Source organism: Seriola aureovittata, chromosome 21 (assembly GCF_021018895.1).
Source record: "Seriola aureovittata isolate HTS-2021-v1 ecotype China chromosome 21, ASM2101889v1, whole genome shotgun sequence".
Classification (NCBI taxonomy): Eukaryota; Metazoa; Chordata; class Actinopteri; order Carangiformes; family Carangidae; genus Seriola; species Seriola aureovittata.
In genome coordinates this window covers 7,303,951-7,324,831 of record NC_079384.1, presented here as the reverse complement: position 1 = coordinate 7,324,831, position 20,881 = coordinate 7,303,951, and the positions used below count along the sequence as shown (strand labels likewise).

The 20,881-nt window shown below is 39.7% G+C and overlaps 1 protein-coding gene across 1 annotated transcript; it reads left to right on the top strand.

Moving 5' to 3' along the window:
* Positions 1 to 153: 153 nt before the first annotated feature.
* On the top strand, positions 154 to 20,620 carry wdr90 (WD repeat domain 90). The gene is made up of 43 exons (XM_056366758.1): positions 154 to 453; positions 616 to 707; positions 809 to 985; positions 1,603 to 1,741; positions 1,910 to 2,080; positions 2,603 to 2,729; positions 3,196 to 3,263; positions 3,700 to 3,812; positions 3,973 to 4,209; positions 4,329 to 4,391; positions 4,494 to 4,562; positions 4,675 to 4,785; positions 4,986 to 5,131; positions 5,254 to 5,311; positions 5,600 to 5,718; positions 6,739 to 6,900; positions 7,033 to 7,163; positions 7,399 to 7,515; positions 8,094 to 8,329; positions 8,586 to 8,722; positions 9,225 to 9,355; positions 9,559 to 9,689; positions 9,879 to 10,040; positions 10,297 to 10,425; positions 10,825 to 10,958; positions 11,061 to 11,101; positions 11,204 to 11,326; positions 11,591 to 11,755; positions 11,867 to 11,949; positions 12,039 to 12,141; positions 12,706 to 12,827; positions 13,582 to 13,738; positions 13,867 to 14,057; positions 14,168 to 14,336; positions 14,531 to 14,654; positions 15,441 to 15,612; positions 17,114 to 17,236; positions 17,695 to 17,863; positions 18,199 to 18,329; positions 18,737 to 18,880; positions 19,380 to 19,496; positions 19,640 to 19,724; positions 19,846 to 20,620. The coding sequence occupies exons 1-43, from the start codon at positions 441 to 443 to the stop codon at positions 20,001 to 20,003; spliced, it is 5,550 nt and encodes a 1,849-aa protein (XP_056222733.1). The 5' UTR covers positions 154 to 440; the 3' UTR covers positions 20,004 to 20,620.
* Positions 20,621 to 20,881: the final 261 nt, after the last annotated feature.

Genomic DNA, 20,881 nt, shown 5'->3' with positions numbered 1-20,881 from the left:
GGCGGTAATTTATAGATTTTTCTCACATTCCAAAATGCGAAAGTTTCTCCTATTTCGATTCTGCCCCGTAAACTTCATTACCCAGAATTCCAGGGGACGAAATGCGTAGACGTCAAGAGCGTCGTGCTGTCGTTGGCAACGGCGGACGCTGAAGCGGGAAGGATACAACAACGACAGTAAGCACTTGGTGTCAAATCAAGACTGTTGTTTACTTGGTGCCCAAGAGAACTGAAGAAAGTCCTTGCATCTCATCATAATGTGAACCTTTTTTTTTAATAGTTTTAATCACTGTGGAAAGGCGAGGGAGCGTTTCGGTCATTTACCGGTCTGTTTGCTAGCTAACATCTGTGAATTTGTACGACCTGCCTACCTACCTAAGTTGCAGCAAGACTTCGAGAGACATCAACAGGTGGACTGCACATTTGAGACCTTCACCACCAATGGCCTCCAAAGGTAAAGTGAACTTTAAAGTTTTTAATCAAAGTTGCTAGTTAGTTTGCATACATAAAATAGACCGTGGTAGAGGAGCCGTAACTTAAACAGCACAGCTGTTCTAATGAACTTATTACTGTGAAGTCTCGCTCAATGTTACTGAATCTTGTTTTGTCTTCGCAGGTTGGCAGCATCCTTATGTCAACATATTCAAACATGTCAGAGTTGAAGACTGGAAGAGGTCTGCAAAAGAGGGGGATGTGTCAACATACACGGTAACTTAGTGCTACACACTTTAATGATGTTTAAAGATATACTTCAACTCCAAACTATCTTTTAAATACTTTTATCTGGACTCTTCGTGAAACTCCCACAGGACAAGACACTGAAGTGCTCAGTGTTCCGGATCAGGGGTCCTGTTCCTGCCAACAGCTACATCCTGGTACCCAAAAACAGCAACCAGTCTCTGGGTTTGATAGGGCGCTACTTCTACCTTCTCTTCAGGCCCACCCCTGGCAAATACTTTGTGGTCCACCTGGATGTTGCTGCAGAGGTATTGCACCTGATTGTTTTAGATGATTCTGTGCATGTGTATATGCTATCTAAATTATCTATGCTATCTAAATTGTCTATCTTTTAATAAGTCTCTTTATTCTTGTATTGCCAGTCATGTGACTGGGGTTTATTCTGAACAAGACTAATCCACAGCCACAGCTCTGCTTTATTAGCTGTCTCCCTAATTCTTTGACATTTCAAATTGTTGTTGTTATTTCAATCTAATTGAAATCTGAAGTGGGAGCAAATTCTCTACACATTCTTACATTATACTCCATCATATTATGTGAAAAGATATTCAACTTACTCTCTTTCTGGGACTCTTTGTTCGAATTTCTCTTGATAAATCCAATGATTTTTGCTCAGAATCAATTAGTACTTTAAAGCCTGTCACACTTTATCATGTGATAAGCTCAGACAGTGAAAGATATGTACCATAGATTATGGTATTTTAGAACTGGACAAAAGAAAGTCCCAGCAACTTGGTTAGTTCTGAAATATTCAACCTTTGTCTAAGGTACAGTTATGCGGTGTAAGTCAAGATCTCAATGATTGAAATTGAAATGAAATGGAGGACATTTTCTTTTCCCCCTCTCTCTGTGCTGTAATGTGTAGGAGGGCCAGGTAGTTCGTATCTCCTTTTCCAACATGTTCAAAGAATTCAAGTCCACAGCTACCTGGCTTCAGTTTCCTTTCCTGTGTGGAGCTGCAAAGGATTCAGTCTACGAAAGCACGGCCAAATCTGCAAGACACGGTAAAATACATGTACACACATAAAACCATACTGACTGACACATGAGTAATTGTTCGTATGCATTTTTTATATTAATCATTCTACTGAGAGTCTACTGTACTTTTGTATATAATGTAAATAATCTTTGCATGTCTCTCTAAAAGCTGTATAAATGCTCATGTGCCCCAGGTTTGGTGGGTCCAGCCCCTACTTCAGTGCGGTGGACCTGTCTGATGCTGGATCTGCAGTACACACTCTCTGTCTACCTCAACCGCAGCTACACACACCTCAAGAGCATCAAGCTCTGTGCCAACATGGTAGTGAAAAACATGTTCACCAGTGACCTGTTACTAGATCCAGGTGAGACTCAGTTGAGTGAGTTTGATTTCCTCCCTAAACTATCGTTGTCTTTTTTGTTTTTGATAATGTTATAGATATATATTATACTATATATGCACTCTTTTTGTCTATATGTGAATGTCACTGTTGGTTTTCTTCTAGTTTGAGGTAATGAAATGCAAAGGTGTACCAATGCTCTTCCTTAAAGGACATTTGAATATAGAGAAAAAAGAAACCAGTGTTTTTCAGTGTCACAGACTAGAGAAATGTGCTTTCATCATTGGAGCTTTAAAGAGTCCTGTCAATCTTAAATACTTGCTTTTTCAAACCACTGAATTCAAGGGCCAGACATCTGCCATTGTTAAATATGTTGAACATTGAGAACATTTTGAAAGCAGTGAAATGCTATTGTTGGAAAAAATGCTTTCTTCACATAATTTCCATTCAATGTCAGATTCATTCAGAGTTCATCATCAAATTTCTGAATAAAGTAAAGTGCCCACTTTGTGCATTTGTGACAAATGTGCTTTTTTCATCTGCTAGGAGTTTCCTTCAGTGAAGCCAAGCTGATGGGTCTGGCGTCTTCTCAGGGAACACGTCCCATGCCCAGAGACATGTCATTCCCTGCACCCAAGGGGGGCTCCTGGCATGACCTCTATGATTATATCAAGTATGGTTACCACACCAGAGAACAGAAAGTGCATAATGCCAAAATCCACACTGAAAAACCTTTCTGCACAATTAGGATCAGTCTCTTATCTTAGCTGTCTGTTTTACACCAACATCATCAACTATTATACAGGAGGAATCCATGTGGAAAATCATTCAGGAAAATTTAATAAATCATGACATGGCAATGTGAGTGAATCAGAACTGTAAAATATAACATCCAGTGCTCAGGTTGATCTGGATATGTAGCTATAGAAGAGGGATTTTTGCTTTTAATATTACAGATGCTCAACTGGCAGTTACATGACTATTTATTTGACAATTTTATGAATGACTTATTTGCTCAAAACACCGGTTGTAAAAAATGAAGTCAACAGTCAACGTTATTATTGATTTAAGAAAATTACAATTACCTGATCTTTCATAATGTAGTTTAGTGTCATGATGTTTCTTATCTTGTCCTACAGGTTTCCCTCAGAAGGAACAAAGTTACCCTTTGACTCCATTCAGAAAGGCAATCCAAGGCCCGAGGCCAGTAAGTCATGAAATATCACACCGCTCATCATTTTCATCTTATCATATGTTATTTAAAGGTTTTTACTGCCCTTGTGTGATATGCTTTTTATGTCCGACTAGTAATTTTTTTTTTTTTTGATTTTCCTTTAAACTTTGTCAAGAAATGTAAAACGTCTGTTGTTCCCACATGCTTGTACAACTAATTCTAATAAATTTTTACTCTGCACACCAGAAAGAAATTATGCTTATCAGTCCTTTCATTCTACTCTTAATGTTGAATTATTTTTTATTATTCATTCATCAAAATAAATTAGAGCCAGTGGAGTGTTTAAATAAAACACTACTACAAGACATGTTATTTATACATTTCTGATACATTGTCTTTTAGCCTGCGCACTTCTAGCTATTCCTGATTAGCTAGAAGTTCCTGACTTTCATTTCTCTGTTTTTCACAGGCTGTTTCTCCAGCCAAGGAAGCCCCATTAGAGAGGAGTCTCGTTGTGTCAGCCTGAGCAAACCAATTCAGGACCGTGTGTCCCTCATCCAGCAGATCACTGCCCCAAAACCAGTAATGCTGATAACCTTTAGTACCTTTTTATTAAGCCCGGCAAATTCAACCAGCTTGATTTTTTTCATTAAATTCAAACAGAGCTTGAGCCTTTTAAGTGAAAATATAGTGTTCTAGGAAGCTGCTATTTTTAATTTTCAGTTTTCTGCTGTTTTCTCAGCTGCCAAGGAATCAACCCCCTGTGGTGACCAACATACCCGAGCTGGGTTTAGTCTCCTCTCACCGAAAGGATGGCTGGCTCTGCCATGATGGTGACCAGCAGCAGCAGGAGTCAGCGTGCTTCAGTCCACACCAGCTCGCATCCAGGCCAACCTGTGATACTGATGGCAGTGGAGTTCATGTGTTTGTGCATCCTGAAGATGCCTTCAGCAGACTTGGGGAGGAAAGTGAAGAAGAGGTGAAGCTTCATATTGACTAAACTGTACATTCAATCAGACTTAAAAGCATAAAAAAAAACAATCATGTTCAGTAGAATGCAATTTATTAGAAACACTGTTGACCTTGTTATATTCCCAGTTTGTCTGCAGTCCTGCTCTACATCCTGTCCATTTACCATCATCCAAAGCAACCAAACACCAGGTAAGCAGGTGGAGGGTGAAATGAAAATGGCTGCTGAGACATCATTTGGTCAAGAGCTCATTACAAAATCTTTGCATGTGCTTTTTCTGTTCTCGTTATTAGAAGCTGCTTCCAGACCCAATTCTCAGGCTCAATCGAATCATCGGCTTTGGAGGAGCCACTTCAAAATATGTAAGTTCATTTAGAGTTAAACCGTCACCAGGCTGGTTTTACATGCATAATGGTTTTCAAGGTCATACAAAATGGATTAATTCAAAAACGGTTATACTGTATTACGCTGTAGGCCCTGTGGACCAAATCAGGAGATGCAGTGGTATATCCATGTCACGCAATTATCGTCTCTATGAAGATATCCTCCAACCACCAGAGATTCTTCATTGGTCACACTGATAAGGTAAATGAGCTGTGATGTGTTGTGATGCCCCCACAACAGAATCTGTTCCAATGTGTAGGAAGGCCCATTTGACTGGCAGCTAAGGTACTTTGATTCACTTAATTCCTGGCTGTCAAATGTGGTTGCATGCACTAAAGAGAGAGAATTTTTTAGTGTATTTATCATAGAAATTTAATTCTTGCCATGTGTTTTCTCTGTAGGTGTCTGCACTAGCTTTTAATGGCAACACGACACTGCTGGCCTCGGCACAAACTGGCAGTCATAGTGTAGTTCGAGTATGGAACTACCACAAAGGAAACTGTCTGGCCATGTTCAGGATTCACGCTCATTCATTATCCTGTCTTAAGTAATCAACTACATACACACATGCACTCACATACACAAAGTACACTGGAGTCTAAGCCTATATTTAGTGCTGTAGGCTCAAACTAATTTTCTCTTTTTTATTGATCTCTTTCCATTTTGAAGCTTCTCGTACAGTGGTGGTATTCTCTGTGGAGTGGGTAAAGACAGCCACAATAAAACAGTAAGTGCCATGAATGCAAATTTTCCGACATGAAAATTCCAGGTCTTATTTTCTAATTGGTGTGTGAAGGTATTTAGCACTGGCTGCGCTCAGAATCTGTAGAGAGAGCCATGGGTATCATTAGATCCAGATGAAAAAAAAAGCTAAGAAATACCTTATATCATTACTTGGACTGACTCATCTAGTTGTAATTTGAAATGCCATGCTAAAAATTTTCCCTCATTAAATTCTATGACTCATCAAAGCTGTGAGCTGACTCTCTCTGTTTGTGGTCCTAACCCTCCTTAGATGGTGGTGGTGTGGAACACTCTGAACGTTAGTAAAGGTGGAGAGGTGGCCATCTTGGCCAAAGCACACACAGATGTGGACATTCACACCATGAAGGTTGCCTTCTTTGATGATACAAGGTACCTTTGTTTCTGTATTTTTTTTTGTCATCTATTTGATTTTTTTTTTTTTTTTAGCCATGTTTGTACATTTGGGACCATTTTAGTGCATACATCCTTCCATCTGTTAACTTGGTAAGAGTAAATGTTAATGGAACAGGTCCATCTGCCCCATTTTATCAAATAATATTGATAGCTTTATCCACACATTACACATTCTACATATACTATATCATGATGTTAGAGGTCACTAGTTCTGTAGTTCTGTAATGGTGACTGGATGAGTCATTACACTCTTTTAAGACTCCTGATCAATGATAACTGTTGTGATCAATAACTGAACCAGTATAAATATGAGGAGGAACTAGATTACTGTAGTGAAACAACAATGGAAAACTAGATGTAGTGACTATGACAGGGATTCTACTACCTAAAGCCCTAAGAATGTCATTGTTTATGAAATTAGGACCTTTGAATGCCGCATTAGCATAATATGTTTCAGGGATTGTACTTATGGCAATTTGCCGTGAGTACCAAGGTGGCTGTGTGGTCTGTTGGCAGACCTCCACAGTGCTCAGGGGTCCCTCAGGGCAGATCAGTGGGATCTCTGGTGTTCACAGAATTTATGATCCCTCGAAGGTCTCAGTAGGCTGCAAACTGCCAAATCTCCAGCATCAAGGTTAGGCAGCATACAGCCAGAGCTAGAGTATGCAGGCTTTAAATGCAAGAATAGGATAAACCACTGTTAAAAGGTACTTCTGTGTTTTATATATGGAAAATAAGGAGGAATCCTGTAATGAACCTCCTCATGGAATGTGGAGTTCTGCAAAGCTTGTTGGGTTTGTCAGATTTTGGTCCACTTACATACTCAGCTCCTGTGTCAGTTACTCTAAGGGCAGAAAAATGTTCCTTGATGAGAGAGTGGGAGAAGTGAAAAGTCTGTGACTGCAGGAGCAGAACAGAAATACGTCATATGCCATATGGTGCCATATGTCCCAGTGAATGACACTGCAGGTTAACTTCTGAGCGTGTTGGTTTTAGGATGGTGTCCTGTGGTCGTGACAATATTCGTCTGTGGCGAGTGCGGAATGGCACACTGCGCTCCTGTCCAATAAACCTGGGTGAATACCACTCCCTTGACTTCACCGACGTGGCTTTTGAGGATGGAAACTCCCCCAACAAGCATCTTGATGATCGAACACTGTGAGTGAGCAAACCAGTCCCTGAAACCTATCCTTTACTTAGCATTGGAAGAAGTATGAATCTGATCCAGATACACTGAAAATGTTATTATTAAAAGATTGCTATTTCCCTTCTGTGACTGTCTTCCCATAGATTTGCCAGCAGTCGGAGTGGCCATATCTTTGAAATTGACTACAGCAGAGTTGTTATTAGAAATGTGAGGAGGCTGTTGCCTGCACAGCAGCAGCATGCAGGCCGCAGGGAGAAATTGACTTTTAACACTGGTGGGTCTGAAATCAGAGAGAAAATGTTTGTTATTTAATAGTTTAAAGCAGAGGTTGGGTAGAGGGGAAAACTTTGTAAAGAGCCTAAAGATCCTTTAAGGTGTGTGTGTGTGTGTGTGTGTGTGTGTGTGTGTGTGTGTGTGTGTGTGTGTGTGTGTGTGTGTGTGTGTGTGTGTGTGTGTGTGTGTGTGTGTGTGTGTGTGTGTGTGCTTGTGTGTGCGTGTGTGTGTCCCAGGTCCAGGCATTGCCATCAACAGCATCAGTGTGTCCTCATCGTTCTGTGCCACAGGCTCTGAAGACGGCTTCCTGCGTCTCTGGCCCCTCGATTTTTCAGCTGTCTTCTTGGAGGCTGGTAGGCATAAAATTTACCGGCAGCAAAACTTACCGTAACTGACAGTTCCCACTCCACAGGCGGTGATATAATCACTGGGAAGTGTTTGTCAGATAGCATCTGTTCTGTTTGACAGTGCTTACAAACTTTAATAAATGAAATTATAATAAAGTTAAAAAACCGCTTGCAAACTGGAAGTTAGTAGTCTCATACCATATTTGAATTTTCATCATGTATCACAATTAACAAAGCCCAGAATTATTACATGTCGCTAATTGGAATAAGATTTGCACTGTCTGTTTCACAGGAACAGCTGGTCCACATGATCTTCAGCAATTTCTCTGCCATTTTAGCTTTAGCACAAACATCATTTCATTTGTTTTTCACTACTGCAGAGGGCAGTGATGTTAAAAGCCTTTAAACATATAAAACTGTAAACATACTTTAAGGGTTAATGTTTAAATACTAATGCTGTCTAGTGTGAATTAAGACGACACAATATTGGATTTACTCACTGCTTTCGGCTCTGTCAAAGAACGAACAGACACAAAGGAAACAATATCTGGAGAATAATTCAGACAGATGTCATTCCTTTCCAGAGCATGAGGGACCTGTGAGCCTGGTGTCGGTCTCATCAGATAGCCTTCAGGTGCTGGCAGCCACCTCTACTGGTAATCTGGGTTTCCTTGATGTGAGCAGCCGTGGTTACAACACACTGATGAGGTCGCATACTGACACTGTGCTTGGCTTCAGCGTTGATGGCATCCGTCGGCATCTCACAACAGCCTCCTCCGACGGCACAGTGCGCATTTGGAATATGGATTCCTTACATCAGGTCAGTGAACATCAGGTCGATGTTTCAGGGCTCATTGGAAATCATTTTACTCTTTTTTTCATAATTTCAGAGACATACTTTAAATTTGATATTTGTTAAAACGGCCTCAGGTACACACTCTCTTTTTTGAAAAATTAGACATTGCCATTCTATGTGGCTATTGAAGGAAAGCCCTGCCACCAACTCACCTCATTGCGTTTCCATTGACCTATTTACCGTTGAAGTCATTTTCTGTCTTCTTGTCTCCTGTGTTTAGCTGTACGATTTTGTGTCTGAGGACAGCCCCTGTTCAGTGGCCTTCCATCCCAGTGAGCAGGTCTTCTCTTGTGGCTTCAGCTCTGGCGTCATCAGAGTCTTTGACATCTCCACTGCCAAGCTACTGGCCGAGCACAAGTACGTTGAAACTAACTTGGAAGCACCAACAGTGGCCTTTTTTTTGTTTTGTTTTGATACCAGAAGTTTGCATTTGTGCAATTATCATATGCTATAGTAAGATTTGTCAGGTGCATCTAATTACTGGAAAATACAGCTAGATACAATTACTCCCACCTCTGCTGGTTTCAGTGGCCATCTGTACAAAATGGTGGGTTGATTATTATAATTTGACATCTGCTGCTACAGATACACTATACTGGGCCCAAAATACACTATAAAGTGACTAGAATAGTAAGGTGGCATTGATACTAAAAACCCCCATTTTAAATTATAATTTGATGTAGATAACAGGTACACTGACTACACTGTCAAATATGGAATATGGGGAATTCTCATTTGTGTTAATGTACTAAACCTAAACCTTATATACGCCTGTCCCCCCCCGTGAGAGTAATGACTGCTTTTGCATCCTTGTTTCTCTATATGTATGTTTCTGTTTTTGCATGTATTTATTTTATAGTCAGCACAGAGGTGAAGTGGTGGGTCTTGCGTTCTCTCCGGATGGGGAGTTCATGTACAGTGCCGACTCCCAGGGCACTCTTGGAATTTACAACTCCTCTGAGGAAGATTATAATGTGATCAGAGTTTTATGTGAGTATACATGCACAAACACACCTCAGGTTAATTTCAGTGCATCATAAGCTCCACTTATCACCAATGTGAACTCACAGCACAGCATCCAATTTTATTAGCTAGCTATTTCATTACATAGATTTCATGAAAATGACAACCCATATCAGGCAGCCACATTTACCATCAGTGTTGTTAAACTCAACCTGTACTTGATTGACTAGGTAATGTGGTGGCACGAGGCACAGAGCGCGCTCCAGACGCTCTCGCAGTGAGCAGTGACAGCCGCTGTCTGGCTTTTGTTGGTCCATCTGAGTACATAGTCACCATCGCTGACGCACGGTCGCTGGATGAGGTATGTTGCATGTTGTCACCTTTCAGCACCATGCCATTTTTGTTGCATTGCTCAAGTAAAATTAATACTCCCTCCAAGCAAAATGAATTTCTCAGTGTCACCTAAGCTTTTGAAGTCACGTTGTTCTTGGTTCTTATGTCTTACTGTATGTTCTTATGTGTCCATTTGATCCATGCCATGTGTGTCCAGTTGCTCCATATAGATGTGAGTATTCTGGACGTAGAAAGCCCCCATCTGGATTCTGCACTGAAGGTCTGCTTTGCTTCGGCCTCCACTCAACACTTGCTGGTTACCACATCTGCTAACAAAATCCTCTGGGTTAGCCCTAAAACAGGCCGTCTGCTCCGACAGGTAACACGACTGATGTTGTGTCTTAAATTATCCAAGATCCAAGATTGAGCATTTACTTCAGAAGAAAGAGGTGGTTAAAAAAAGGTCTCAGTTCTGTAAGTAGAATAATGTGGAAAATAAATCTGTAAATAGAGACGGTAACAAGAGAATAAGAGTGATGATATGTACAGGTTGTCTCAACAGAATTGTTTGATTCTGTGTATATATATATATATATATATATATATATATATGGGAGTTTGTTTTTATCTTACAGATTTCTAAGGTGCACAAACACCAGTGTTCGTCCTTGGCCGTGAGTGAGGACAATCGATTCCTGCTGACAGCAGGGCACAATGCTGTCAAAGTGTGGGATTATAACATGCAGCTCGATATTAACTCACAGGTGGTCAACAATTCAATTAAATTTATATTCTTTAGAATAAGTCCTACTACTGACTGAAATATAAGCTACAAACTCTCTACAGATTTATATTTAATAAAGTAAAGTAGTTTTTATGTATTTTACAATTTTGAGTCAAATAAGTATGTAGTTGTTTTATGACAGAACACAGTGCAAAGTGCTCTTACACAGATTTCAGCCAGTCATCTTAAAGCATATAGTTTACAATTTAAACATCTTGTGAAAACAAACTGGAACAGCAAGGATGCAGTGAACGAAAAATCTGAATATTTGCTCAATTAACTGATTACTTTTTTAGTCTTTAAAGAATCAGAAAATAGTGAAAAGTGATTTTGTAGTTTATGTTATGTCAGTAGTAACTGAGGCATGTGTTTATACCAGATGTTCATAGGCCACAGTCAGCCCATCTGCCAGGTGAGCTTCACCCCTGACCAACTGGGTGTCGTCTCAGTGGGAGACGCCATATTCCTTTGGGCCTTTCTGGCACATCCTGTTTACTCTTCGACTGACAGCCGGTAATAATCCGTGTCGCATGTTTGAATCTTGTTATTAATTTGTGTGTTACACTTTTTAAGTCTTATTGGTAAATATCCGATTTGCTTTGTCTTCACTCACAGTTCACCTGTCAGAGTAAGCTCCAGCTCAGCTCCTAAACCAGGTAAATTCACATAGTTACATGAGATATATGAAGAATGTACCTCATACAAATCTTCTGAATAATTAGGAATTATAACTTTATTTTGTTGTTTTCATGTAACAGTTCAACCAGATGCTGAAGTGAGTGGAGTTCAGTTGTCCAATGGGATGCCTCGACAGACAGCGCCACTCCCTTCCTCACCACCTCCACAACTTGACATCAGCACAAACGACCAAGTTGAACAAGGTGATAAGTTCTCTTGTTCGGTTTTAAATTACCAGCTCATCCTTCTACAAAGAGTATGCCTGCCACCCAGTTTTATGATTTACATTAAAAATTCAGAATAAAGTGTACATATATATATATATATATATATATATATATATATAAGTATATGTATGGAAATGATGGCACTTTAGATGGAGTGTATAGAGTCTACTATATAATCAGATATATGCTCCCAGCTGATTTTCAGCTGAGATCTGGCTAAATACCATCTATCTCCTGTAGCTTTTGCCTCTGTGTCTCTTTGTGATGACACCTCGACCATCCCAACTATTCCAGTCCAAGTCACTGGTTCTGGTCCTTCATCTGACCCCAGACAAGCCACCTCCTTCCTCAAAGTCACAGAGCTGGTCAACACGTCTCCCCTGAATACCAGCCATATTGACACTGGTAAGTGCTCCACTGCATTGCTCAGTAGTGACTGTGAACTTCTTTTTGGCAGGACTGAACTTTCTCTTCTTTTTTAAATTTTTTTTTAATAAATGCTGTCCTATCATTTAGTGGAGTTGAGAGGGAAGAAGCCAGTACGTCCAGATTGCTACAGGCACTTTATCCCACGTTTCAAGACCTCCACTCTTGATCAGGTAAGGAGCACATCTCTATAATGATAAGCCGTAGCCACTGATTGTATAAGTGTGCTTGTTGTCCACTCTTACTGTTTTCCCTAATCCAGGCTGCTGTGGCTCCCCAACCAGGACAAGAGGGCATTAAGCTGAAAGCAGTGATTGGCTACAATGGCAATGGGCGTGGCAACATGGTGTGGAGCCCTGACCAAGGTTCTTACAATATACTGAAAGTAAAAAGTAAAACATAAACTATAAAAACTAAAGGACAATGAAGAAAAAAACTTTTGAACATTTCTGACACAAACTTATGCTTAGTTTGTAAATCAAGAACACTCTAAACCAGTGATGCCCAAACTGGGGAGCGTAGGGCTGAGCTATATTTCAATAAAATTCAATATTTTAGTATTTATAATGTCAGCATATTTATAATATCTCCACAGTGGAACAACTGAACAATAGCTAAAAATGGGGAAAAATGTTATTGAAGCACAAATAGGGCTGCAGCTTATGATTTTTCATTAATCTCATAATCATTTGATCTGCTAATCAATTACTCAATTAATCATTTTGTTTATCAAATGTCAACAAATAGTGAAAAATGCCCATTATAATTTCCCCCAGGAGGAGGATGTATAATTCCACGCTCTGAAAACTAACTAACGCTAAACTGAATAGTAAAATTCAAATTGAAATCAAAATAGAATAAAAATGAAAACTACAACTATTGTGATTGGTGACTGCGTTTTCTTATCCTGCAATTCATTTTTGTTACAGGTTTATTTGCGTACTCGTGCGGCAGTGTGGTAGTGGTGGAGCACCTTCATACAGGGTGTCAGAGACACTTGCAGGGCCACAGCGAGGAGATCTCTTGTCTTGCAGTCACAAATGATGCACAGGTACCTTTTAATAGTTCTAAGCTTCACAGTTATATTGCAATGAATTAAAACAGTTTCAAATCAGTTTTTTTTTTTAGACGGTGTGGATGCAGCTGGTGATGTTGCTATAGGTAACAGAATATTAAACTGTTAAGCCAGATCAAAGTAAGACAGCTCACAGTAGTGCGTTGAGGTAATGAACTCCTGCTTTCTGTTCTCTTAGGAAAGCAACTTGACCCAGCACACCCTCACACACTCTGAGTTTGTGCTTGTAATTAGGAGAAATGACTTCATCTTCATGCTGAGAGCTTTTTCAGTCAGTCACAATGTCAGTTTATTCATTTTATTACAGTAGATCCACGTGATGGTCTACCTTGTTAATAATTTGGTCTTTCTGCTATGGAAAAGTGTTTTTATGTATGTTGAAATTTACTACAAAATATTAATTCTGTAGTTTGACATTTTTATTATATGCTCAATTAGTACAATTTTTTTTACTGTATGCACATAACGATGGACTTCCACAAACAAAAACGAATCATTTTTAGCCACTGACCATTGATGTTATAAGCTGTAGCTAATTAACATTAATTCTGTGCTATGGTCACACCACAAAAAGGAACTGCAGCTGGATGCTAATTGTACTCAGAAAGCTACTGTCTGCTTCCTAACCCTGGAGTTCTTGTACAGACAGTCTATTTTTTATGTTTAGCATGTGGGCTCAGTTAGATGATGTCATGTGATTGTGACTGTGCCTGTGTTATCTCCTGTCCAGACTGTGACATCAGCAGCTGGCGGCAGTAATGGCAGCAAGAGCCTCATCTGCATTTGGGATGTCCAGAATGGAACTTGTCAGAATACCATCTCCTACCACAGAGGAGCGGTGCAGAGTCTTGCTTTTTCCAGGGATGATCGCTTCTTTCTCTCTGTCGGTAAGTGAAATCTGAATTTGATCGCATCATTCCGTCACTTGACATAATGATTTAATTACAACAAATGTTTCTTCTATGGCCAATGAAATGATTCTGCTACTGACCACTTTTTCTTCAACGCCATGTAGGAGACTTCTCTGATCCAGAAGTGGCCCTGTGGAGCAGCAGGACCTTCCAGCTGCTGTCCAGTGTGAGTGTGTCAGGGCCGATCCATGATGCAGCCTTCAGCCCCTCCGCAGCCAGTCAGCTGGCCTGTGTGGGCAGCCAAGGAGTTTACTTCTGCCTCATCCAAACCCATGGCCTGGATGTAGACCTCAAGGTAAAACTGTGATACCGTCTTCTTAAGTACAATTAGTGTTTGCTTTTGGGTAAATATTCTCTTGTATTTACGTTGGTACATTAGGATTGACCACTCTTTCACCCTTGTAGTACCAGAAGATGAAATCCCCAGCGGAGGTCGGTGATGTGGAGCAGACAGCGCTGTGCTACCACATGGACTCCTTTCTGTTCACTGCCACCAATAGAGGCCACGTCTGCGTCTGGGATGTTAACACACAGCGCTGCTTCATGACCTGGGAAGCTGGCGAGGGAGAGATTGGTACAAATTAACTTTACATTCTGTTCAGATAACAATGTTTTTCAGCTAAATACTGTTAGTAGTTCACACAGAAAAAATAAACAGAATTATTTTCTTCTAGTTGCTTGTATTAAAGTATTGCCTTTTGACTTATATGTATTTTGGTCTTGGGTTTCTACAAATGATAAATGGCCTGATATGGTTTCTTTGTTTAGGAGTGCTGTTGTGTCGAGGGAACCGTCTGTTGACAGGCAGCAACACCCGCTGGTTGCGACTGTGGGAGGTAGAAGCTGTACTGGGCGTGAAGCCTCAGGAAAAGGTCTGCAGTGGGGAAGACAGGTTTGTAGCTCATTCTCTTACGATTCTCCCTGTGTCTCATCCTAGAAGTCGTCTCTCTTTTCTTTTAATTATCTCATGTGATGTATTCACGCATGTCGTCCTGAGTCGGTGTACTGAGAGGAACATTCATTTCAATTTTTATCAGTTTTTGCAAAACGTCCAAAACTTAATAGATAGGTGTGGTATATGTATGATTTTCCTGTGTTCATCCTCTACAGATATTGCACTGTCTTGTAATATATCACAAAGTGAAGAATTGCCTGTATTTTGATATAATAGCTATCATGGGTTACTCTGCATCATGATATTATTGTATTGCTGCGCTGATGATATATAAAATGGATGTTTCTATGTTTAAGGTTCACCTACTCTTGTAGTTAACCACTACAGGCCTCTTAAGAGTGTCTCTAGATGATAATCACAAATTAGCAATGTTGTACTATGGGCAAACTGTGGTGTATAGCAGTTATTTTTAAAGACAGTGTGCTTAAAATATGGGGATTGTCAGTGGCTCTCTTAATCACAAGGCGTGATTATATTGTTAAATTGTGAAATTATGGATAGTTGTGGTCTTCTGCTTGGCCTGACTGATTTTTTTCTTTGCAGTAAGCTTTCTGTCCTGTATTTAAAAAAAAAAAAAAAACACAAAGAGTATGTTCAACAGATTGGTGGAGCTGTTAATGTGTATTGTATGAACCAGACAGAGAATGAGAAAATGTCCTCAAGTGATCATGTCTCCATTCATTCAATGGGCTCATTGTGTTTGGTCAACTGTGTATCCTTCAGTGGGACCAGTGTGGTGCTGGAGCAAGAGATAATGCTGGATGGGACGACGGTCAGTGCAGCATTTGATAACACAATGGATATGGGCATCGTTGGCACCACAGCTGGAACCCTCTGGTACATCAACTGGTCAGATAACAGCAGCATCCGGCTGGTCAGCGGGCACAAGACCAAGGTACCATTGTCAGCTCTGGGAGTTTAAAAAATAACCATATCCAAATCTTGTGTCTCCAGCAGGGGCTGGACTATACAACTTAAACCTTGGAGAAACTAAACACCCCAACAATAGAGTGTAGTACGGATGGGTTAATGGCACACTGACTAATGCATTTCTCATTTAGTGTTGTCAAACAAGTAACTGATAACATTAATAATAGCTGCACCACTATCATCTTTGAATCTACTGAATATGGTGTTTGTTGGGTGATACATGTACTGACTTTATTCCCCTCTTGTTTCCCTAAAAGTTGATGTAGTTTTATTTCATAAAAGGGCAATAATTTCCTCTGACATTGTGGGATTGATTTTCATTTCCAGTGAGTCAGCCCATCCCCACTGCGGGAAACCCTGCTGATGCTCTACAGTGTGGTCGCTGGCACATTTAAATGAAAGAGTGACATCAATAATGTGATTAACATTCTCTTTTCCTGCTAATCTGAAAGTTCAAATGTCTGCACTGAGAATCTGTATTAATGGCCTGTCAAACACATCAAAGGCGATCCCCTGGGAAGGGGAGTTTTTCATATTTGCAGCTGTTCAACAGAAAATTAAGATCATAGAGTGAAGGTAAAGAAAGTGTAGGGAAGCAATTAACAGCCCACCAACACAATTAACACCTATTTAATTACATCAGTAAGATAAAAATAGCTCTATCAGATTTTTAGGGACAGAAAACATTTGGTTATCCAGATGCTTTAATGCTTGAAAACACTGGCTTTCACCACTTTCACTGGCTTCCTACAAGAATCATAGTTCCCCTCAGATCAAATTGTTTTTGCCATTAGGGCTCCTAGACTGTGGAAAGCCCTGCCCGAGGAATAAAGACTCATTCATTATTATTATCAGCTTGTAATTATAGAATCACTTTGGATTTTATTTCTATTCCCAATTTTGACATTTTTATTCTTATTTATTCTGATATTTTCTCTCAATTCAATCAGTGGCATTGTATCCTCCTTAATTGTTTTGTATTTCTTCATTTTATGTCCTTATATTAAATGTTTTAAATACTTGAAATATAAATATATTTCTAATTTTAATAATATTTTTATTTTTAAGTGGCTCAACTTATTTGTAATGGTAAGCAATTCTCTTCCTTTTTTTTTTTATTCATTTACCTGTCAATGGTTTTTGTGTTATTTGACATTTATTATCATGGCAAATGTTTCTGATCGTATTTAAATAATTTAGTTTAATTCATTTACATAGCACTGATTGTTGATCTGGGAAAGAGATGAAGCTTTAAAAAAGGTGTAATTCTAAATAAAGCAGGAGAGTGCAGCAACTGCATAAAAAATGCCAAATGAGAAGGATGAAAATTACCTGATGTGACCTCTGGCCTCTGTTTTTCATAAGAGAGGGTTGAGTCACTAATGTTATCATGATGTATGTGATTTTAACTGCACTCACACAGGGGTTTGGTTCTCTTTATGTTTTTCCTGTCCTCCGCTGTCCAGGTGAACGATGTGGTGTTTAGCTCTGATGAGAACCATTTCGCCACCTGCAGTGAGGATGGTAGTGTGAGGGTGTGGTCGGTCCCCAGCAACGAACTGGTGGTACAGTTCCAGGTGCTCAACCAGGTGAGGGGACACTCTTTACAAATATACTAAATGAGTAGATGGGTCAATCTCTATTAGAAACCTCAATGGAACATCTTTCGGTAGATAAGATGGGAAAGTCAGAGAATATAGTTTTCAGTTTTTAAAAATTACACAAACATAACAGAATAAATTGTACAACTTGATTCATTTAGTTACTGAATTAATCAATGGTCTCCTGGTGGTTCTACTCCACAGAAAGTTATAATATAATGTTGAAACGAGAATATTCATGCCTTTTCATTTTTCTAAAAAAGCTAAAAAGCTAAAAAATCATCAGCAATCCCAGAAGTTATAACATTTTTAATTACATATACAGGCATGTTTCCTGTGCTCTTTGCTGACAGGTGGTGGGTGGCAAGCTGGCATACTCCAAGTGGGTTCAATCACAGCCACTGTGCACCATAATTGCATATACACTGCTTTTCTCTGTTGCTCAGGCCTGTGGCTGTGTCTGCTGGAGCCCTTCTCCCACTAAGGACAGTGCATGTGTGGCTGCAGGATACAGTGATGGGACCCTGAGGGTCTTCCGGCTTGCCTCCTCAGAGATGGAGATGAAGCTGCATCCCCATCACGTAGCTGTCACTGCCATCCAGTACTCTGCTAATGGTGAGAAAGGAGGACAGTTGAAAAAACTTGAAACTGCTGTTAATTCCAGTATTTAAACAAAATGCCGTAATTATATTTTTTTGCCACCCAACTTCCTTGTCCCGTCTACTTCTTTTAGTGATTATTTAGCTGACTATCGTAATGATCAAACTCTAATAGAACAATGTTTAAATGATCAAAGGATGGGTCAAAGCACAGTTGAGTAATCTAGAGAAGAATTTTCCCTCAAATTAAAAGACTCATGATCAAGTCCATGTTCTGGCAGTAAAGTTTCATGTTATATTAAAGCCACTGCGTGTCATCCACTTTGTCTCTCTGTTTTTGGCCCCCAACAGGTCACGTGATCCTTTCAGGGAGTAAGAATGGTCTGGTAGCTGTCAGCAGCCCAGTGAATGGAGCAACTATCCGTGTCATCAGGGACCACAAAGGAGCGCCGATCACCACCATCCAGTGTGTGAATGAAGAGGTCAGCTCAGTGAATCAGATGAAGGAGTGGAGCTTTATCAGAGATTAACATGACAGCACAATAGAAACAGTGGGAGAGGTGTTTCTGAAACAGAAATCACTTATCAAACAACCACTTTAGACAACACTCTGAGTACTTAAACTGTTTTGTTTTGACATTATCTTTTCAAATCCACTTCACTTTTCCAATATGCATCACAGAATGTTAGTTATGTGCAGGGTAAGTGCTGTTGAAAGGTTTATCCTCGGCACACATACAAAGAATTGTCTGACATTTCCTTTTCTTCAGCTCTCCACAGCTACAATGTACACGGTTATCGCTGAAATTCTTCCTTTGATCCTTGTGACATTTTATGACATTTTTTTCATCAGTAAATCTCTGAACGTGTTTTATCTTCTAATCCCCAGTGTAAGAATTTCGGACTGGAAGGAAATGAGTTGTGGTTGGCTGCCAGCTCTGACAGACGCGTCAGTGTGTGGGCTGTCGATTGGTTGAAGGACAAGTGTGATCTGCTAGACTGGCTGACATTTCCTGCTCCGGCCTATTTTGGGGTACCATCTGTATTTTAAGTAATATTACACACTATTGACTAAAAAATGTCACTCCAAATGTTGAGTGCTATTGTATTTCCTTAAGGCTCAAGGATACTCTGTTGCCCTTTTGTGAAGTAAAGACATATTGGTGTATTTTATAAAAGTTAAAATCTGAAGTAAGAGGCTGATACCTAATCCCACAGCCAGAATTTCTCTATTAAATCAAATAGCCAGTGTGGATTCTTGTTTAAATCTGGTTTCTATGCACTTTTTTCAGGTCTGTTTTGTAGTCTATGCTCAGAATGGCTGGTTAAGACCTGTGAAGGATATTAGTTGAAAATTAATACTTAACATTGGAATGCAATATTTCCCCTTATCTTATTTGACACTAAATGTATGTGCATGTTTTACTTGTTGTTTTGACATTTCCTGGTGTGTTGTTTTAACCTGCTCAGTCCATGTTTGAACATTAGCTATTTTAGCTGTTTTATATGTGTATAAACTGTGTGTGTTGTAGGATGACAACCCACCTCCCAGCCTGGCTGCCTTCTGCCCAGCAGACCCTAGCATGGTGGTCTACACTGGCTACGGAGTAGAGAAAGAGCTGTCCTTTTACAGCCTTACTAAAAAACAGGTACAGCGTCTCCCCCCGCTTCACTGCTCCATCACAGTATTGGGATTTTTTCCTGTACCTGTATAGAGCAAATTTTGCTGGCAGAATATCCCCAAATATTTGTGTAATATCATCTAATATGTTTGTTTTTTTTTTCCCTACAGATAATAAAAAAGGTTGCCCTGCCCCACTGGGCCACATGCTTTAGCCTCTCCTCTAAGAGTCAGGTCGTAGCTGTGGGATCAAAAGGTAAACTCCAATCTTGTGTTTTTATGATGTATCACCCTAAGGTTCTAGTAAAGAAACACGTAATGTAGGTTTGGAGCATGGGTCTAATGAATTTCTCACTATGTGTCTGATCTCTTATCAGAGCGAGTGCTGAAGTTGATCAAGTCGAGCAGTGGCAGGTTTCAGGACTTCTTGCAGCACAGTGACTCACTGCAGACATGTCACTTCTCTCCCTCTGGGACGCTTCTGTTCACTGTGGCTTATAATGAGATCCTGCTGTGGGAGGTGCGGGGCCTCTGACAGCCTCTGATCTGTGTATGAACCTTAGACCTTGTTTCTTTTCTTTTCACTTGTGCCTAGTTTATATTGTTACTTAATGTAATTTTAATGTTTCATAAATATTTTTTATCAATCAAATATTTTTAGAGAAATAGTTACAACTTGTTGAGAAGCTGTATACAATTTGATGCATAGGAGTTCATGAAATTAATCATTTTCTTTAATTTTTATGGTTTTAAAATGCCGCCATTTTTATTGATGGGATTGTGTTGCATGTCCAGTCGCTTCTAATGTTTGACTATTTATTTTAAGTCAGGATTTTAATAAAAAAGCAGCATGAACAATTACAATCTGTAATGTGAGATGACTGTAACGATGCTAGGGTTGTACACTCCCACACAAAAGACATTTTCTATTCCACAAGACGGAGGACAACGATGGAGGACAGATACACTGCTCAGAGCATTTTGCATGAAACCTCTTGAGTTTCCATTTTGGACAGTGACAAAATCTCCTTTCTGTCACAAGGACGTCAATTCAAGCTTCCCAATTTAAATTACACTCTAATTACTGGTAGCTCAAGTAATTTAATGCAACATCATTATGTCTGTGGAGGTTGAGAGGATTTAATTTGATACAAAACAAGCTGGAAGTAAAAAAATAAGACGGGCAGATTAAATCATTGCAAAGAGAGGACAATTATTGAACATTGTGGATATGTTTGATAATGAAATGGAATCAAAACTGGTAAACAAACATTGAGACCAGCTGGCTTACAACACTGCAGGGACCCTGTCCATGTCTTCTCTTGTTAGGAGAGTGCTGTACATTACACATAATTCCTTTTGATCTTCCAGTGGAATGGACTCAAAAACAACCTCAGGTGTAAATTACACCAG

Coding starts and splice junctions, on each gene's coding strand:
- wdr90 (XM_056366758.1), top strand. Junction 7,516..8,093: donor AGCTGTCTTCTTGGAGGCTG/GTAGGCATAAAA, acceptor ATTCCTTTCCAG/AGCATGAGGGACCTGTGAGC. Junction 10,426..10,824: donor AGCTCGATATTAACTCACAG/GTGGTCAACAAT, acceptor TGTTTATACCAG/ATGTTCATAGGCCACAGTCA.